The sequence below is a fragment of the Perna viridis genome, chromosome 6 (genome assembly GCF_037379345.1).
Source record: "Perna viridis isolate PV_CMFRI_1.1 ecotype Kerala chromosome 6, ASM3737934v1, whole genome shotgun sequence".
NCBI lineage: Eukaryota > Metazoa > Mollusca > Bivalvia > Mytilida > Mytilidae > Perna > Perna viridis.
This window is the reverse complement of record NC_142450.1, coordinates 8768895-8791608: the sequence shown is the minus strand read 5'-3', so window position 1 is coordinate 8791608 and position 22714 is coordinate 8768895. Positions and strand designations below refer to the sequence as shown.

At 30.6% G+C, this 22714-nt stretch overlaps 1 protein-coding gene across 2 annotated transcripts; it reads right to left on the bottom strand.

Moving 5' to 3' along the window:
• Positions 1 to 982: 982 nt before the first annotated feature.
• On the bottom strand, positions 983 to 21095 carry LOC148613531 (neuroendocrine convertase 2-like). Of its 2 annotated transcripts, none has more exons than XM_088586886.1 (13): positions 20938 to 21095; positions 17432 to 17606; positions 16959 to 17060; positions 15317 to 15520; positions 14607 to 14753; positions 14013 to 14089; positions 12499 to 12587; positions 11876 to 12048; positions 11305 to 11571; positions 8708 to 8808; positions 7555 to 7773; positions 5087 to 5419; positions 983 to 3645 (listed from the first exon to the last, which is right to left on the bottom strand). In XM_088586886.1, the coding sequence occupies exons 2-13, from the start codon at positions 17603 to 17605 to the stop codon at positions 2841 to 2843; spliced, it is 2691 nt and encodes an 896-aa protein (XP_088443012.1). In that variant the 5' UTR covers position 17606; positions 20938 to 21095; the 3' UTR covers positions 983 to 2840. The 2 variants fall into 2 exon arrangements, with proteins under 2 accessions (XP_088443012.1, XP_088443013.1); XM_088586887.1 differs by lacking the exon at positions 20938 to 21095 and adding an exon at positions 19919 to 19936.
• Positions 21096 to 22714: the final 1619 nt, after the last annotated feature.

The window sequence follows — 22714 nt, the reverse complement described above, 5'->3', positions numbered from 1 at the left end:
ACTACTTGTTTCAATGTAAAAATGAACACATACAGCGGTTTAGAATAAAATTCATCGTCGTACTATTATATATATCATAGGGAAGACAAACTTAAAGGGTTGTTGTCTCTTTGTAATAAAACAGTATTGAATAATTTGGCTATCTTTGTGCAAAAGCTTAGCAAATTATTATAGAATATTATAAGAAATAAATGTATACTTACAAATCGTATAAATCATGATTAACTTAAAATCCATATTGTATTAACCCACTTGTACATGTACGTTTGTATTGAATGTATATATTCACTGTTGATGTGATCTGCTTAGCACGTGATTCGTGTTATTGACGATTGTTATAAGTTAAGAATATTGTCGCTTACATCGTATCAGTGTATATATTTGTTCATTGTTTTTCTGTCATATGCTTCTTATGTAATAGCATGTACCACTTTGTCTTTGTTTGCCATTTTGTATATGTATTATGTTTGATTAGCCTCTTGTTGCAGTGTATTCTGCCTGAGTGTATCAATAAAATCTTGAAAATCTTGAATCTTGTAACGAAAGAAATTAGATCGAACTAACTGATAAGTGGTGCTTGATTGTACACTGGAGGGCATTAACGACACTGTTGTGAATTTTTCTACAGTAAAACTGCAACCAAGGATGTCTGTCCAAATGCTTACCATCTGCATAGGATATGGAGTAATGGCTCTTTTAATTAAGAGAACATTGGAACATTTTCCAGGAACTAAAACAGGCTCAAAAATTAAACAGGTTAAAGTTATATAATGGTAATGCCATTTATGAATTTAATAACCATTGTTTGATTTTTTTCAAAGACTGTTAACATTTTAAAAGTTATTGGTATTAACACCATATGTTGCAGTGGATCCATATTGGCCAAGCTAACAATTGATTTGTGTTTAGATGGCTTTATTTTAGCATTAAGTCATGAATTCTTTTCTATGGACAAAAAACCATCCAAAAAATAACTCTAAAGTCAAAGAAAAAAAGGTTTTATTATTGAAAAGAAAAAAATCCAAATGTTCAACATTTATATATCAACAATCTGTAACAGCTATATAAAATATCTTAATTTTCCTCATGAGAAATTACATAAAAAAATCACATCTGTTGTTCTATAAATACTAAACTTACTCCACTAGTCTCAACTTAACGAGTAAAGTACCAGGGGAAAATGAAAGGAGACCAGAAACGAGTAAGTACCAGGGGAAAATAAGAGGAGACCAGAAACGAGTAAGTACCAGGGGAAAATAAGAGGAGACCAGAAACGAGTAAGTACCAGGGGAAAATGAATTAAAGGAGACCAGAAACGAGTAAAGTACCAGGGGAAAATGAAAGGAGACCAGAAACGAGTAAGTACCAGTGGAAAATGAATTAAAGGAGACCAGAAACGAGTAAGTACCAGTGGAAAATGAATGGAGACCAGAAACGAGTAAGTACCAGGGGAAAATGAATTAAAGGAGACCAGAAACGAGTAAGTACCAGGGGAAAATGAAAGGAGACCAGAAACGAGTAAGTACCAGGGGAAAATGAATGGAGACCAGAAACGAGTAAGTACCAGGGGAAAATGAATTAAAGGAGACCAGAAACGAGTAAGTACCAGGGGAAAATGAATTAAAGGAGACCAGAAAAGAGAAATCAAATTAGGATTCTGCAAACAAATTACTTTTCGTGGTTTCCTATAATTGCAGATTCTGTCAAGTTGCCATATTTGGGGGTATAAATTTTTGTGTTTCAAAAAATGATTAGTGGTACATTGTGTTAAAACAATTTCAAGAGTACTGTTTTATGTGTTTTTCAGTCCATCACGAAAATAGCGAAAATTAGTACACTGCAAAAATTAATATGTTTACAGTTATCATATGATAAATTGATTAAACTTAAGTATAAATATTGCACTTTTTAATGAAAGAGGAATGTGGTTGTCACCAGGACATTTCTTTGTCCTATGATTAAGATTTCAATGATCAATAAGAATTCCATCAATATAAAAGTAAAAAAATATAAACAAAAATAGGTGGATTTCATAGAGAGTAAGTCAATATTAACTATATTATAAATGTATAAAAAAACTGATGATATAATTGTCCATTCAAACAGACAGTAAAACATCAAGGCTTAAAATGACACAAAACATGGGCAGCTCCCAATTAAAATTCTGAACTTTAAGCTAAAAAAGCACAATACAACAATTATCCCTGGATTATACATTTTACAGTTAAATTGAACCTCTCCTTAAGAAACTGAACACTCAACAAGTTACATAGTAATTAAACAATTGTTGTGACAACATTTTATACACCATGTCAAAATGTACATCAGTATTAATACTAACCCCTTAATTCACTTATTTTCTCAAAAGCTGTTCATCTTGTGTGCCATTTATATCCTTTTTCAGCATAATAGAATAATTTATACCAATAAATTTTCAAAGAAAAAAAAAATCACTGCTACTCATGCTGGTAAATATTGTATTCTATGAATTCTTAGAATGGGGACACTTCCCAATAGAATTCTGTCTTAACATGCTTCAAAAATGATGATAGCTATTTTTTTTCTTTGACTTGGTCATTATGTATTAACTTATTTTCAAAAAGTTTCGTTTTCTACCTTAAAAAAAGAAATCCATAATGAGATTTTAGAATAAAAACATAATTTGCTATAATGAGTGGGTATTTATAAACCTACCACCTTTGAGACCAATTTACTAGATATATTACAGAACATTAAAATAAACAATCACCAAAAAAGACTTAAATGCGTAGTACATTTGAAAAGAAAAAAAAAAACATTTCCTCATTTGGTACAGATTTCCAATGCTTTTCTTCCTAACATTATTTCCTTTTCTGAAGGATTTTTCTGACTTCTCTAATTATTTTATCTATTTCCTCTGGAGAGGTATCTTCATCATTATCAAGATATCTCTCTATATACCTTGCAGCCATGTTTTCTCTTTCTTCCTTCTCTCGCTCTACCTGTTTTTCCTTCAATTTTTCCTGTCTTTCTCTTTCCATCATTTCTTTCATCACTTCACTAGCTTTCATTGCCTCTGCTATTCTCTCTTTGGTTTTTAGCTCTTCTGCTCTCTTCTCATTTTCAAGCCTTTTCAGCATCTGTTTTCTTCTTTCTATTGCCTTTTCCTTTTCCATCTCTTCTCTGACCTTTTCTCTGTTTTTATTTTGTCTTTGTTTTTCTAATCTTCTCTTTTCAAATATATCCCCTACAGCTCGAGACATACCATCTATAAACTTATCATGATCAATATTGTCCTCTCCAAATGCCCTCTGACTGAGACCTTTTTTTGACTTATCACCTTTTTTGACCTCTGAACTTGCAGCCATCCCATTATTTAATATATCAAGAATATGGTTTTCTTCGAACCCCTTTTGCTGAAGGTAGGAAGAAACATCATGAATAACACCTTTAAGATATTCTTGTTGCTGTCTCTCTTCAGTACTTTTCTCCTTGTTTTGATGGGATTCCTTCTCATCCACTTCAGCATTTCTCTTTATACTGATTCTCCTTCCACGCTTTATTTCTAACTCTTTCATTTCAGCAATAGCAGCTTCACTTGGTTGGAAAGAAGTTGTACTACGCTTATTTTTTTTATCGGCTGTGCCACTTAAAATCAGTTTGTATCTGAAATATAATAATTTCATGTATTCAAAGAATATACATGAAGAATTGAAACTCAAACTTTAGATTGAATTTGCATATATTATATACATGTAACATGAAAAATCTACCTTGAATTATTAATTATTTTATAGATATATATATGTGTATTTCATTGATAAATTTTCTAATTCTTGCAGTATCTTGAGGTAACTCTGTCATTTTTTTGTTTTTGTTTCAATTTCTGTTCATAATTAATATAGTACTAGTACACAATTCTAAATATATCAAAGACTTCAAAGTCGCTAAATGTCAAATATGCTATGCCACTGATTTTAGCTTGCTTTCAACATCGGAAATTGCACGAATAGGATATGCTCCAAAATTGGGTTGACTTCTGCTAGAATATTAGATAAACTTCCCATTCTCATATAAGCAAAAAACACAAATAACACATGCGTTTGATATTTAAGAGATACATTTTGATCTCTATGAAGCTAGAACTATGAAGTTATGATTGTAAACATGGCACCGATCAGCAGCACAATGTGGTGTAGTAATTATGCAAATCATATGCGAATGTAAAGTACTGAAATTACGAGTGCTAAAAGTCGCTAATAATACTAGGGACTAAATTAGATAAAAATAAACATATGTCACATAACTATGACAACTGTGTTTTGTCACCATAGATTGGGTAAACAGTAGTCAACTGTTTAAATTTGCCATCTGATGTTGAATCAGTCTGTTGTAATGTGTGGTTTACAATCTAAGTGTATACACAAGAAATCTAGTTAGTACAGCAATATATTCAAATAACCTCAATGTTGGCATTAAACTACAGTTTAGAAATAGTTTATTCAAGGCAACTATTGTCACAAGTAATATTAATCATTTTTCATATTCAGAATGAACTTAGATTTTGGTGTTTATGATCAAAGAGAGATATGGACACTAACAAAAATATTATTCTCAATACAAACTTTGGCAACAAGTGTCAAAAATGAATTCTATGGAATGAACTTTGTAATGTTTTTTTTTTTTTATATTATGTATTTAATGTCCAAAGAAAATTGTACTGGATAGAGGATAGCACTATTGAGATGAGGTAATGTTAAGGTCCCATACAGCTTGTCTGGAGAGATAATACAGACCCATTACAGCTTGTCTGCAGAAATAATACATGCCGAATACAGCTTGTCTGAAGAAATAATACATGCCCAATACAGCTTGTCTGAGGAAATAATACAGGCCCAATACAGGGCCAAAACAGCTTGTCCAAGGAAATAAAACAGGGCCAATACAGCATGTCTGAGAAATGATACTGGCCCAATACTCTGAATACAGCTTGTTTAAGGAAATAATACATGGTCAATATAGCTTGTCTGAGGAAATAGGGCAAATATGAACAGAAAAAAAAAAAAAAAAACAGATTCCATACATATTAAACACAATGGTTACTTACTTGTTAAACTTGACATGATTTCTCTCCTTCTTTGAGTTGTCACACACTTCAAGCTTCCATTTTTCATCCCCAACAATATTTTCTCCCCAGTTGTTTAGAGATGAAAACTCAAATTTAATACTTTCACCAGAGTTATCATTCTTCCTGGTTGAAAGCATTTCAGACATTGTACCATATGGTGAGGTCAGCATAATACTGACATCCCCACGTCTCTGGCTGTCTATTTCAATATACAGTCTAGAGTGTTCCAGGTTTTCTATATGTCTGCTTGGATCAGTTTGACAAGGGGACATATCAATATACTCAGTAACACAACTATTGGCTGGTACATCCCTGAAAATAAAAACAAAGTGAAAACTTACATCAATACTCCCTTCGGATATAAAGGAAAGTTACTGAATAAGTGAGGAAAGTTGTGATGATATTTCATAATGAAGTGATTTTCATTCATATAAACATAAAATTATTTATAAAAGGAAAGTTGTAATGATATTTCGTAATGTAATGAATTTCACTCATATAAACACAAAATTACTTAAATAATACATCAAAGTAACAAAAGTAAATGAGACTCAGCAGACTCCACCAAAAACTGGAAGCATGGACCAGGTGCACTGGTAGGGTAAGGGTCCAGCATATTTGATAAGTAGCAAGAATAAACAGATAAACTAGAAAAAACCAGATACAATTCATTCACCAGTTTGATAACATGCAACTTTTGACCTCAAAATTGATTAAAATCAAGATCTAAAATTGGAGGTGCACAATAGAAAATGGAATTTTTTATAAAATTCCATAGTGTTGTAGGGGTAATGAATGAGAGGTGGGTATCCCTTTGAGTAGGAAGGAAGGAAGGACACCCCATCACTATAATCTCCCCCACTTTATATAACAAGCAAAAAGGTTGAAATTCAAGTAACATAAATGTTTGAACTGAATCTGGGTTTTAGCTAGGATTTTGAGGGCTTTAGTCACTTTTGCGTAGAGCACGAACGACATATTATTGGCAGCAGAATTTGGTAAATAGTCAGTAGTATCATAAACTAAAGACATAAACACTCTTAATATATTCATTTGAAGTTTACATATTCAGGCATAACAATAAATACAATAAATATTACAACAAAAAAAACTATTATTTTCTACAAGAAAACATATATGTTCTTTAATAAAATAAAATAGTTACTATTAGAAAAATAGCAAAATAGAAATTTTTTTTTACCTCATGACAAAGCTTTGATGCATTCAGTCTAAAAATAGCTACTATTTGACATAAGCTACTATTATGGCATGACCTGACACTCAACTAACAAGAAAAAATCCTCCTGTCCTTTCCCAAGCACCACACCTCAAAAGCCTCTTCAACCTACATTTTGTGAAACTCCTCAAATCAGAAGGATGGAGACAGATCTTTAGAAGAGAATTGATTGATGAAACCTTGAGCCTGTTCCTAAGATAGGTCTTGATCAGATAGTACCTACTAAATCCCCTCTCAGTCACCAGAAGATAATGTAGAAACTAGACAGATAGAAAGGAGGTTGGCCACATTGGCATAGTCAACTGTAGAATGTTGCACTCTGTAAGCGGTTGCTGCGTGATATCTTACTGCTGGGTGGTAATTTTTTAGTAACCTTTGACCCCAGATCATGAGTAGAATTGAAGATGTTCGTAATCAATGTGATTTCATTTCAAGAAGAAAAGACAATTGTAAAATAAATATTTATCGTTGATTCATACTTCCTAACTGTCCGCTATTGTGTTAAAATTAATTGAAATCCATGAGATGAGCAGTCACACATAGGAGACATTGTTTTTTGTGTGCATTTAAATTTCTAAAAATAGATAGCTATATATGTTGCGAGGTTTGTGAAGGGTTTGTTTTTATATGGGAGTAAAATCGGTCGGTATCCATTAAAAATCAAAATTGTTTAACACGACTAATCCTTAAAATAAGGACATATATATAAGTTACATTTTAAAACGTAAAGCAGAAATGTCTTGAGTCAACTTGAGGTTTTTTTTCGGCGGTCGAAAACGACCAGCTGAAGTTGAGTGAGAACCCTGGGATTATCTTTTATGGTTCTAATAATCAAACGATTAATAAATTGTTGTTATTTTAAAGGATTATTAACCATGCACAAATCAGGGATGCCAGGTTAACAACAATAGAATGTATTTCACACCTGGTTGACCAGGTAATTACCAAGCTTGGGGTCATAAACTTGTCAGAGCGTAAGGCCAGGTGAAATTATGTAACTTTCGAGTGACAGTATTTAACAACATTTTTATTTAAGGTGATGAAAATTTATCTGAAATACTTTTTGAATGGAATTTTTTTATACACTTTTCAAATTTTAAGTAACGAAAACGATCTAAAACTTTTCGTCATTTATGAAATCCTTTCGTAAATGGCGAAAATGATGAGCGCTACCTAAATCACTGCTAAATACAAAGCTAGAAGCACTCACTTATTGACATCAACAGGATGAGATTCACAAATGACTTCATCACCAACATGGTCCCAGTTGAGTGCCAGTTCTACCATCAAGGAACAATCCATTACACCAAATCCAAACTTCTGACTACGATGAAAGCCTCCACCATTAACAATCCAATCATTTGTTACTGCTGGTATCCTGGAGCCTTTAGCTACTATGTGTTGTACATCTCTATAGGTCAAAGTTTCACTTAAAATACCAAATGTACAAGTCATAAAAAAAGTTTGTTTTAATACTGAAACATATGAATCTTTTTCGCTTTCCTTTAATTAAGTGTATGAAAAATCCAAGTTTTTGCACATCTAGATATCATATTGAACAATTATGACAGGTTTATTTTAAATTATTCTGCAATCGTTTCTATTTGATCAGTCAAAATGCACTGACAGTTAATTTACCAATGATAAACAGTCACTAAATATAACTTATCTGTTGTGTGACATTGTATTGAAGTCCATTTGGAATGAAAACATTTTCCTTGATTAAAATGTCATTTTTCATTTTGTTGCAGTAAAAAACAATAATAGTGCACTGATTTGACAAAAACTTCGATATACGAATTTGGCTCGAACTGGTGAAAATGCTCTGCACAGCCTTGCATATTCCTGCAGCTCTAAGCCGCATCATCAGTTTCCAAGTCAGTGCACTGTTATTGTCTATATAACTTGTCTTTAGAATTAATCTACAGATGAAAGTAAAAGGGAAGACATTGAATGTGATGTGTCATTTACATAAATAAAATGTTTTAGGTAATTTTGATCCTTTTTAGCTGTTTTGGAAGGTTTTTACATTCATGACTTCATTTTAGTTTTTAGAAAAAATTATGGAGATTCACATTCTCTTCATGCCATACCACTTCCGTACAATAAAATTTTGTTCTCATTCATTTTACACTCCTCTAACCTCAGGCATATTATCTTAGAGATTTCCACACTAGTTGTAGCCATGCTCTAATTTGAGCTTTTTTGCTAAGAAAGATAAAGCCTATAAACCTAAGTTTACATTACATCCATTTGATTACCACTATAACCTTGGTTCCCTTGATTACTCTTTAATAACCAATATTTTCAGATTCAGACAATATGAACGGGGAAAGCAAATTAACGACATCTGAACAACTTACTTGGCATCTAGAACTAGGGCTATACACCCAGCAGCTAGGGGTGCAGCAGCTGAAGTTCCTACAAAGTTCTCGATGCATCCATTATCTACATCAGTTGTTACCTGAAAACAAAAGAAAAAGAATATTTAAGTGATGTGTTTAACATCAAGTTTTCTGTAAATTGTCTGTTATTTTTTTTTAAACTAACATCCAAATATGTACATGAACATTCAAATTTATTAAGTCTTAACAATCTAAAGTAGGATAGTTGATTGGAAAGAAAGAAATATGAAACAAAATATAAAGACAAGTGCCAAAGAATGCCAATATTTAATGAGTGTATGGAACTTATCCAATTCATTAGATATGTTTTCTAAAAAATTTAATGGTTGCAAAGAAAACTTAAATTTTGTGACTGATATTCGAAATCAGTGAAGTCAAATTAAGCTTCAGTCACATGAGTAAAGCACTGAGATATTTGGGTGGAAGAAAGTCAGAGAGTGAAATTTAATAACTGAATTTCTACCACATATGAATAACCAATATTTTACTATTTCACAGAGAACATTCAATGATTCATTCCTATAATAGAATATCAAACAGAAAATAATAAGGTAACAACATATGATTGTTCATGTTCTCAGAAACGTTGATACAAATATGACATTTGATCTTCATAGCAAATGCATTGTAAATTTGCAAGTTATTCCAATGCTTTAATTATCACTGTAAGAAAAGCGATATGAAAATAAAAAAAGCAGTTTAGAATTTTAATACAGATCAAGCAGAATTGTCCCTAATATTTATTATATAAATTTAAATTGTATTTTTTATACATGCAATAATTGATTTACAGTGCTTCATGTCTATAATTTTCTTTATCACAGTATTAAAGGTTGGTTTTTGAATGAAGCAAAGCCCATATATTTAAGTAGATCTAAAAAAAAAAAAGGGAAAACCAATATTTTTAATATACCGTATATACTCGCGTATAAGTCAGATTTTTGGCGGAGCAAATTTTGAGTTGCTAAGAGGGGTTCCAACTTATAAGCGAGATCTCGGCTGTGGGTTAAAAATTCTAATTGGTCGACCTATATGTCGTATTTGTTATTGTTGTGTATGCTTATAAAGTGATGAAATAAATGAATATTTGCAGTTTTATTTTTATTATGCCTTACAACCAAACTATCTTTAATAAAATTTGTATAGCTTCTTGTGTTTGTTATTTTCACTTGTATGTCACATGGTTGTTGAATATATCCGAATACCAAAAATATGGCATGAAACATGTACCATAGTCTACATGTAATATTAGCAATGCTAAGAAATAATTAAAATTTGATTTTAAATTGTAATAAAAAGACTTTAACATTATCTTTATTGGTAATTTCATAACAATATAACAATAATAGGCACGGTGTATATGTCAAAGAGAACCGCCTTGATGGACATGATTGAAAAGAAAACAATGAAAGATGATTACCGGGTAAAAAGGTGTTATAACATTAATGAGCAATCAACCCTTTAATCACAGTAATGGGTAATTAATTTATTAAAATCCTTTGACCTCAATAGGTGTCCAAGTTTCCATTAAAAAATTGTTCTTCACAGTTCTTAGTTTTTACTTATTCTAATCTGGTCATTAGTTGTATAAACAAATAATCGTAAAAATGGCGGTCACGTTTGCCTGGGTCACCGGTAAACATTGAAGAATGATGACAACTCAAATTGCTTGTTATATCTATTATGTAAGAGTAATCAAGGGAACCAAGGTTATAGCGGTTATCAAAAGAATGTTATCCAGGGACAAAGACCAGACATGGAAAACAGACATACACAACAAAGAACATAAAGTAACTAAAATCATGCATACAAAGTAACAAAAGCAAATGACCACAAAAAACTGGGAGCATGGACCAGATGCACCAGCAGGGTAAGCGCCCTCTGCTTTTCTAGAAACACCTGCTGAGTTGCTCATAAAAAGTCAAGTCAGGGGTAGACAAATGAGGAAAGGAAAACTATGACCCGTTGAATAAATCAGTTTTCATGGTGCAGATGGATACACGATAATGATCCATGAGTTCATGATGACGACCATAAAACTTCTGTAGTGATGACATCATTTCAAATATGTACAGAGTAATTTGATTTAAAATAAAAAATATAAAAAAGACATATACATGTTTATGTTGATCGGACATAAATGTACGCCCTGGATGTAAAAACTTCCACAGCACAAAAAAAAAAAAAAAAACAAAAAACAAACACATGATCATTCTTCACATTTTCCACCAAAAATTGTGTCCTTCCTTACAATTTCACTGATTGTTGTACCTGTAAAAAATCAGTCCAAGTTCAGTCAGCCTTATAAGCGGGTCAAGGCTAGATTCCAGAATTTCTGGTCCGAGAAGGGGGTTCCAACTTATACGCGGATCGACTGATATATGGTAAGTCACAAGTACTTATAACAATGGTGTTTTAGTTAAAATGGATTGAGATCTCTATTTTTATATACCAACTTTAAAACAATTCTCATTGGCGATTAGAATTGTATGTTTAAAAACACAATAACACCCTTTCAAATTTAAAAGCAAACAATCTCTGTTTAATTCACTAACCACTTTAATTTTTGGCTTATCATTCCCAGCGACATTGCCCCGCTGGTCACTCAATCTAATATCCTCTAATGTATCACCACCACTAGGAACAACAGCAAAAGTCGATGGACATTCCTCCATGAAATATGGAATCAATCCCCGATCTGTAATACTTCCAACAGATATGGCTTCCTTCATTCCAACATACCCATCACAGTTACAATCATCATCTTCAGCACCACCATTACCAGAAGCCCACACAAATATGTTACCTTTACCTCCGCGACCCTGTAAAACAATTTTTTATTCTTGCAAGCATTTGAAAGACAAAAAAGAAAAGAACTCAACAAGTTGATGGACTATAATGTGGCATATTTTTTCTTGACAAGAACATTAACAGGCAATTAACATACATCTACATAAATGAACCAATGAAACTCTGATTCATGACACATAACCATGGCTTACTTTTCTGTACAAACTAATATTTATTATTGAATGGCACTATAGCAGATCTTCAACAACTGTCTACAGATGGAGGTTGGAACAACAAGTAAACAGATGTTTTGTGGTGTTTATTTAAATAACTGACCTCTTTGACACCCTTCTTCACTGCCCTAATGGTTGCCTCTCCTGGTGCTTCCATTGTTTGACCATCATCCCTTGGTCCCCAGGATGCACTGTACAAGTGTATTTCCTGGTTTTTAAAGTTTAAACCTCTTGCTTCTAAGCTGTCGGAAATAGGACCATCAAGTATTCTTATACCTGAAATTGTCAATTAGTGACTACTCGTAATTTCCATATCAATTTTGAACTTATTTAAAAACCTTGTCAAAGAGATATAAACATTACTGAAGCAGACTTATCGAACTAATTTAATATATTACAGTAGTATTGGCTATTCCACTCCTTTAAGTATGGTCATAGTACTAAGAATGATTTATTTCAACAATAATTTTACCTCATTTTCTTAAAATTTCATATAAATGAATGTGATTTATGAATATACCAGAGATTGTCAACTGTTGTAACAAAGCTTAATACTGCGCCACTCAGGATCCATGACATAGACTTTGAAGATCCTTCAATGCAGGTTTGCGGAAGTTTCATAGATAACAAACCATTTTCAGGTTTTTGCCTGATGTAACCTATTCAACTCTCTCTCTCTTTTAGAAAAATATCACCCAAGGTAGGATTTATATAATTTTTACTTACCCCCAATTTTAGCATCATAAGCTATTCCTACACCACAGACACCATTATTAGCCTTTGCCACTATCTCTCCTGCACATCTTGTTCCATGGCTGGAATAAAAAAAATCTCATATTTTAAAACAATTAATTTGAAGCTTACAACATTTGCAGGTAATTAATTAAAACTATTTACAAATTTTTCAGAAAATGTCTACAACCATTTTATAATGAAATTAGTGAAGTAAAAATGTGTTAAAAAGGAAATACAACCATACAACCATAATAAACTATGTAAAAAACTACTCAAATAATACATTGTTTTCATTTTAAAATGATTTACAAAAATATAGTTTGCCAAGTAAGCCCCTGGAAACAATCAAGTATCAAGTACATGCATTCATTCTTTATAATATAGTAATGATGATGATTTACATGGAGTTTTATTATCAGTAACTGTGTACAAACATTATAAATCAAGTTTTCACACTCCATTCTCTTTTAAAATTCTAGAAAATGTAAAACTTAAGAGAGGCATATAATTAATACGTCCTGTTTTACCATGCAAACATTCAATAGCAGCAAATACTTCTCTTAATAGAGAAAATTACACTAAATTAAGACAAAAATATTAACAAAGAAACTTCAGCTATACACAACAAAACAAAAAGCTGATAAGACAAGATTATGATGAAACAGAAGCTCTTTCAACACTCACAAGTTAAAGCATTTTTTCTTTACATGGAAGCCAGTCTACATGATGAAATTATAGGCTTGAAGTAAAGATTTTCAGTACAACTGGCTTTAAGAAATTTCGCAAGCCTTCAGTGAACATTTTTGTTGAAACTATTGATAGTTCACAAGTTTGGCAATGAATTTACTGGCCTGAACTAAAGGTCTTCAAAGGTCACTCAAAGACTTACAGGACTTGCATATGTGATGAGGTAATAAAAAAATAAAAAAAAAATTAACTAAAATTAAAATGAAGTAAAAAAATGATAAAACAAAGAGACATAACAATTCTAGATTTTAACATGCAAATGTTTTATTCCATACATGCTTTAAAAACTTTACCTGTTCTATCCAGCTGTAGCATGGCAATATGGTAGACATCATAAGTATTAATATTCTTCATTGAATACAAAAATATTTTAGCTCTTATTTTGTACAGAATGAGTATTTTTATAATCAATGTGTTTTATTTTTAGAAATTACTACCTGTATGTCAGGAATCATTTCAAGAAGAGGAACTTTACACATCAAATTTTTGTATGTTTTTTTTTTTTATATCCTAACAACCAATTTTTGTGTTTTTATGTGTTCAAAGCAAATTTGAAATGTAACCTGAGTGTTACCCATTCTTGTCAACAGATATGGACCTATGTTATGTAGTCATCCATTTCAAAAGAATTTTTAACAAACAAAAAAAATTTGAAGTTGAATTAAAGGCATTTATTAAGCAAACTCTTGCTTCAGCAAATAGCACTTTCATGATTCCTCAGAAACTCTGCATTTTGCACAGAATTTAAGACATCTTACCTGTTATCAGTGTTGGACATGTCTGGCATTGGGTCATCATCATGTTTATCATTCAAATCTGCACTCAAATCAGCCCTCTGAAAACAAACAGCACAATGTATACTATGCAAATTTGTCATCTATTTACAAAATCTTAATAAAGATGAATGGAAAATTACAATAATTAAAAACACTACTGGTTTCCTTTGAGTAATTTTTGATACATTTGAAGTAAAATACCACATCTTTCATCAAGGATGCAGTATACATATAGTCTTGTTCATTCAATATTTACTTAATCTTTTTATTTACTCCTTTTTTTTTATCTTATCTTTGGTTATAATTCTCTGTTTGAAGATTGACTACACCTCTTAAATATGAATGCATAGTTTCACCTTTTAAATAGACATCATTTCATTAACATTTATTTTAAAATCTTTCCCCCCAAAAAATGACGGTGTTTGGATATTTTTTTGTTACAATCAATGGAGCATGTATATTTTTATGGCTCACTAAAACATCAAAGCATAAAATCTAAAAGATATTTGCTGTAAAGACACAGATTGATTCTCCACAGTGCACATACATAAAAGCACAATGTATTTTTTTACTTACATAATTATCTTTAATATCTTTGTGGGTGTGGTCAACTCCATCATCAAGGATACAGACATTGATATTGACACCAGTATAACCCATCTTCCAAGCAATAATGACATTCATGTCAACATCAGGTACTCCTCCAGTCTGGCCATTGTTGTGCTACAAATACCCCTTTTATTACTTTTTGGGGTCACCATGATATATGGGAAGCATATCAAAAACAATACAAAACAGACTTTAATTTGTACAAGACTGAATTTCAGAACCAGAGCATTACTGTACTGTGTTTGATTTCATTAAAAACAAAAAAAAGCAAGGGTTCAAACATACTTTCAAGAATGAAAGGTCCTGAACTTATCCAAAATGCAAGGTCCACCAGAAGAGAGTGAAAGATCCTTAATAAGAGTTAATGTAAAGTATAGAAGGTCCAGGGCCTAGATAAATTAAATTTTAAAAATCAGAAATCTGGGGGTTCTGGACATCAAACCTGCAATGAATTAAACCCCTTGTGTCATAACATCATAAGTTTTGACCAAATGCACACCTTTGAATTTTTAAGAAATTAACGACTTAATCATAATAGTGCTAGAAGAAACACTCCTTCACTTTTATACATAATTTTGACTCTAACATTCTTTGCTTTGATGAAAAGCTGCAACCAGAAAAAATGAACTGAATTTTTCTTCTATGGCTAGGTTATCTGATAAGACTATTATACTTACAGTATACCATTGGTCTGGATAGAAAGGATCATTGAATTCTATGGAAGGATTAGGAATACCATCCTTTCTCACCAGCCTAGGAGTTGCTGATCGATAGTAAATGGAATTGTCTATTATCTTTTCTACTTTCAATTCATTTTGTTTATCATGAATTATCTCCCTTCTCACACGAATCAATTCTTTTTCTTGCTTGGCAAATTTCACCTGTGTAAAAATATCATCATAACCAAAGAAGTGAATGATGTTATTTAAGTAGCAGTCTTTGTAAGATTCATGCAAATTCTGTAAAAATTTGATACACCTAAAAAAAGCTACATAATTTTACTTTTTAATATGATAAAGTTGCTTTATAGATCTGTATGATAAAATGTAAAATTATTCATTCCAATCTGTCTGCTATAAGGAGACAATCCACATAGAAAATCCAATAGTTTCTATTGTCTTTCAGTTTCATGTACAGAGTTATCTCCCTTAATTTTAAATTATATAGTACATTCTATATAATTTTTATCTCCTATGAACATGGGTTATATGAAAAGTCACGTTTCTTTCCCTTAACAATGACATTTTAAACAAAATAACTGAACTAAAAATATGTAGGCTTTCCAACCATGAATCACATTTTGCATGATTCTTATGTGGAGTGCTACATTTTTTTTTGTTCAATTGACACATTGAATTCAAAAGGTAGGACACTTAGTGGCAAACTCTCCTGGGGAAGATCTGTATATGCTACTTTAAGACAATCTGTATATGTTGCAGAATTTATGAAAATGGTCTGCATAATCCTGAACATTGAGTAGTTTTATCATAATTACAATGGAAAGATTCACAATCAATCTAGCGTATTTTGCAGCCAAAATTTAAAGATAGTACAAAGAACCGATACAGGTTAACAACTCAGCTTGTGTACTATCTATAGTGATGTTGATCAAAATATTTATAATTTCTCAGTCTGAAGAAATTACAACTGGTATTTACTTTTTTAATTGTATGTGGAAAAAAAATTAAATACAAAGAACCTTACTTTATATTTTAATATCTCAATGACAAAAATATAGTAACAGATTAAAAGCTAACGATAACATTATTTTAGACCAATCACAAAGTTCCAGGTTGAGCTAATCATGCACCGCTTGTTCCAAATATAAGTCTAGAGTATTAAGGGGGAACAATAATTATAAAAGAAATAAAAAAAATCCTATCATAATTTAACCTGTTACTAAAAATTAGAAAATTTGGGAAAAATGGGACCAAAACTTTGTTTCAGATGTTATTTTTATTAAGTTATGACAGGAGTTGTGGTCCATCAATATTCAAATTATCAGATGAAATTAAACTCTTCAAATTCAAGTTGTGTTCTAAATATTAAATTATTGTACTGTAGAAGTTGATGAAAATTTATCAAGTATCATGTTTAATTGTAAATCTACAAAGTAGATATTCCATTAAATAAGAAGTTGGTGTTTGGCAAAACTCAAACAAATATATGATATACAACTCATTATATTAGTACAAGTCATCATTCAAAAGCAATTTAACAAGTTTCTAAGCATCCCAATAAAAGCTGAGAAATATGCTACAGAAATGTTTAAGCCCCTATTCTAATGAGTGGGGATATAATAATTTATAAGATACAAACCCTCGAGTCAGCTAACAGTTTCTGGATGTGATGCTCTGCACTTCTCTTAGATCGGGAACTTACATCCCTATGTGTTAATACATGGAATCCTAGGTCCTCTAGCTACAATGTAAAACAAACAATAACATACATTGCCACACTGTAGAAATAATTTCTAATACATGTACGTGAAAAATTTCTATGATTTCTATATGTGTGGAAATCTGTAGTTTTACATACAAGTTCAGATCTTGAAGTTCAATTCAATCTGTCTTAGTCAATGGTTAATATAGTCTGTGTACATATTGAAAAACATAATTTAGATGCACTTTATATTTAATTGTTGAAACATTGAAATGTGTATCTATGAAAGTGCATGCAGCATTTACTGCCCACTATGTTAGCATAATTAATTCCTATTTAATGTCATTGTTGACCTTTAAACTGAAATTAGATTTTTTTAAATATGCAGTAAAAATCAGCTAAGAAATTACATCATCCTCAATTTCAAATCCAAGGTCTCCAGCTAAGGCTGCAGCAGTCTCTCTTTTGTGTAACTCAACCAGGAATTTGTTCATGTAATGTCCATCTTCAGTCTCTAAGGGAAGGGCTCGTAGGAAGCATAAACATCCTGTTAACAGCACGAGCACCCTTCTCATAATCAACATACTGAATATAGAAAACAATAGTAGAGAATCCCTCCATAATCAACAGACTGAAAATAGGAAACGATAGTAGAGAACCCCTCCATAATTGACAAACTGAAAATAGGAAACGATAGTAGAGACTCCTTCCATAATCAACACACTGAAAATAGGAAACGATAGTAGAGAACCTCTCCATAATCAACAGACTGAAAATAGAAAATGGTAGTAGAGAACCCCTCCATAATCAACAGACTGAAAATAGGAAATGATAGTAGAGAACCCTTCCATAATCAACAGACTGAAAATAGGAAACGATAGTAGAGACTCCTTCCATAATCAACACACTGAAAATAGGAAACGATAGTAGAGAACCCCTCCATAATCAACAGTCTGAAAATAGGAAATAGTATTAAAGATATAAATAACTACTATGACTGATAAATAACTTCCATACATATGGCTATTACTGTCATAATTAGCAGATGATCAGATTTATCTGCCTACCCTTGTTGCTTTGTACTTTTACTTAATTTCCTACAAATGCATGTAAAATACAGCTTAAAAACTATTGACCAAACTTTTCAAAACTTAAACTGCTGTATACAACTTTATCCACAATTTATTTATTAAGTAATAGTCTTCGTAAGAATCATGCAAATTCTGTAACACACCAAAAAAGGCTGTAGTTACATGTACATATTTTTTATTTTTGTTACAAAGTTGCTTTATAAGTCTATATGATGAAATGTATTATTATTCATTCCAGTCAGTCTGCTCTTAGGAGATAATCCACATTGAAAATCCAACAGTATCCATTGTGTTTCAGTGTATTGCCTTTTACTTTGAACTCTACAGTACATTCTATATAATTCAATATTTTTTAATCTCCTAAGAAAAAGGGTTATGTGAGAAGCCAGATGTTAATTTCTGTTCACTATAAAATTTTAAACAAAATATCAAAAATAAAAATATGTAGGCTTTCAAACCATGTATCACAATTGGCATGATTTTTATCTGAAGACATACTTAAACACTATACTCATCCAGTGGATTATGCTTCTGAACAACTGGGCCCTACTTTCCATAGCATGTACAAGTAAACAAAATGTTGGAGATGTTAAAAAAAATATTGAAACCTACAAATTCAGTTGTCACAGTTATTTTATACTTGACTTATTGAAATACATTATTATGATTAACTTGATTTTAATATCATATCCCAATAAATGATTTTATTTTAAAGCATAAAATGTTTTTTTTTAAAAATGCACAATTCAATTAATGTCAACATAATATCACAGAATCTACATGACTTGTTTTTACCCAGTTGTTTAGAAGGGTTGGAATGAGAAAAATGTTCATTTTCACTTTACATTAAGTTGTCTACATGTACCATCACATAATACACATACATGTATTTCAGTATAGTCTAGCCTTTTAGACACAAAAAAATAAACAGATGTATAGATAAACAGGTAATACAATGTGTGAAACTTTTATTTTATTCTTCCTGCCGATCAGTGAGTTACTGACCATTTCAACTCACCAAAATAAAATTTCACTAGCTACATGTACAGACATTGTACCACCAAAAACACTGAACATTAAGTGTCAGGTTGGTAGGAATGTTTTGAATTGTAAAAAATGATAAAACTGAATTGTTCTGGGTCATTTAAATACTAGTTGGGAAATTATTACTTGCCACCTTGACGAGTGCTCAATAATTAGCACTAGCCAATGTCTTTTTCACTTGCCTTTGAATGCTGAGTGGGTGAGAAGAGAAGAGGTTTCAAATGCTGTAATTAGTTGAAAGTTTTCTTTTTATTGGGCCACTCTAAATCATTCATTGTTTTTTCGGTCCCCATGAAAAAATTTACCTATAATATATCATGCAAGGAAATTAAATTTATTTCCTTACATACAATTGTTTTCAAACTTGAAATTATTAACCTTTAAAAATGTTTCAGATGGACATTACAGCTTCAAATATAGTAATTTAAGTTGCAGAATTTATGATGACTATCTGAGTAAATCTAATAGAAATGTTTTTGTTCTGGTCTGTACAAAATTGACTTTTTGGTAGGATATACTGTACAATGTACCTGTAATCTCAAAGTGATCATAAATTAAGATTTTGATTGATCTCATTATTAGAATGGGTCAGACCAATTCAAAGAAAAATAAAAAAAGTTTTTCTTGTGGTCTTTTCACTATTAACTATTTTCCAGATACTATCTAGAGAAGAAATTATCGATGTTGTAAACTTAACAGATTTAAATAAAGTGGAAATAAATTCTAAAATTCTTATTGTTATTAATACAATGACAATCTTACCTAATTAATGTCAATCATATTTGTATATTTGTTCTTAGGCTTTGCCAATCCAATATCATATCAGACAAAGTCAAATAAATACTCCAAACAAACAAACAGATGAATGAAAATTTAACAAAAGCATTTAATTTTACAATTATCAATACTGAAAATTAGCTCCAGTTTTTGACACATGACTCGTTAATAATTTGATATTTTTATTGTAACAAATGAAATTGACACTATTTGACCAAACTGTTTATATACATGTACATTCTGCATTTGGCACAAACATCTGGTACATTTGTAAAATTCACACCCTTGAATCAAACACCTTTAATGCTCAATGTGACCAAAATTTGTTTTTTTTTTTTTTAAATATTTATTTACAAAGATCTTTTTTTCTGAAAAATATATAAATTGCATGCTAAAAAAATAATTACTTTATTGAAGTTTTTCAGTTTTTAATGGTCAACTTTTGGAAACTGAATTTGGATTCCTGTAAAAAGATAATTCTCCATGTCCTTGAGTGAATGTATAAAGGCTTTCACAAAAAAAAAAACTGCCCTAAAATTTTTCAATTACATAAGCAAAGTGAAACATGACTAATGCATTTCATATTAATTCAAACAACAAAGAATGATACATATATCTTTCATTCTTAAAATACATGTAATGGGGAAGATGCTTATAATTGATATGATCAACATACATGTACAAATGTAATTTTTTTGTATATGTACATTTAATAAGTTAATTTGCAATAAATGTTTTCATTTTCATTTTCTTATATTGAATAACTACATGTACACAAAAAGATGGTTATACATATACACATACACATGTGTATACGGAGGTTTAAACTTTAAAACAAAATTCTACAATGGACAAATGTGTGTATTCCTTTAGCTAGGGTTCAGTTTTAAACCAATATTGTATAATGAAAAGTATTCAAATACTCTTAGTCTGTAGGATTTTCTTAATGTAACACTAATCAATTATAAATTACACATAAAAATCTACATAGTGTAAACACTTACCAAATCTTGATGTTCCAGAACTCCAGTCAGAATCCTGATAATGTTTACAAAAATATATATATTAGTATGTGGCAAAAATTAAAGGTACATAAATGTGACCATATTTGAGTTATTTAATGACATGGTGACTAGTTTTTAAACTTTTAAAATTTATTCAATATCAATTTTACCTGTGTTCTACCTGAATGAGTCTAACCTACCCAGGACCTTTATGTGAAGGTAATATCATTAGTGTATAAGGTTTATTGAAAGACTGTTCAATTTTTGAACTTAATAAAAATTGTTATTATTAGTACGTAAGGTATAATACCTATGACATTTTCACAATAATCTTTACAAAAAGAACTCAATGATTTGCGTCACTACTGACAAAATTAGACTGAAATTTCTATACACCCTGTACACGCACCAGATCAGGTTTTAAAGATGAAATTCATGTCTATCTTTCAAAAAACATAGATGTAAATGCATAAAATTGTCAAACTTCACTGTAACAAAGTTACAAAAATGTACAGATACATTGTACTATATGAATACAGGGACTTTATTTTACTAGTATTATCTGGGATTTAATATAGTTGCTGTTTTATTAGCCCCAAGTATTACATAGTCCCTGATGAAGAGAAATACAATGTACATATGTATATTCCTAATGTACGTCAGAAATTTTGAATAAGCAAAAATTTAGATTTTTTTCTACATAATACAAGGCTTTATATTACAGGGACTGGTCATTCCTAACAAAGTCTATATAATGTACAAAAATAACTGCCACTCAGAGTAAACTTTTAACCTATATGGTTTACATTTGACTCACATGTACGTGTATGCATACTTGAAATTATTCAGGATTTTATCTATATAAATTGTAAAATTAACATATCTTTGTTGAAAATACTGAGGAAAGGTGTGTTCTCAAAGCACAAAAATATAATAAAAATGTCAAAATTTACCTGTAAAAAAAGGTAATTTTTAATACTTATTTGTGATCAGTAAATGCCCCAAAGAAATGAATGAATTTAGTAAACTTTGAACTGATTAAGTATATCAAAGGTATCTTCCTCGAATGCCAACATTTTATACGTTACATATTCCTGGAATGCCAACAAAAATATGCCAACATTTTATATGTTACAAATTCCTGGAATGCCAACAAAAATATTTCAATAGATATTATAACAATAGGTGATTTTATAACAATTAAAATGTTTTTATAAGTATTTAACTGTTGAGATTAATTAGTGAAGTTGATAACATTTTATACATTTTATGTATGGAAAACAACAGATTTTAAAAACATGTAAGAATATTATCAAATTGAATTACTAAAAAGTTGTAAAAATGTAAATATATAATAAAATTTTAATATATTTTTAACTTTTATAGAAAAATGTATAAATTATATACAAAAATATCAAAGAAATTCATAAATTTAACACCAATAAATATTATTTTAAACTCTGAACTTTATATTAATGATTTATTTCATTCTTTATTATCTTCTAAAGTTTTAATTAATTAATATAAATATATTTCTTTCTACTTTTTATGCCTCATGTGATATCAAATTATGGTAATAAGAGTGTAGTCCTTAAACCACTTACAGCAAAAATGGATCTTCTACATTGTGTAGCAATTACAAATATTTTATTTAACTGAACAAAAACCTCCTACATGTACTTAGTAACTATTCTAGTACTAGTATTCCTACATAAAGTAGAATGAAAGATTGAAATATTTTCAAGTTATTGGACTATACAAAAATAATTCAAAATTG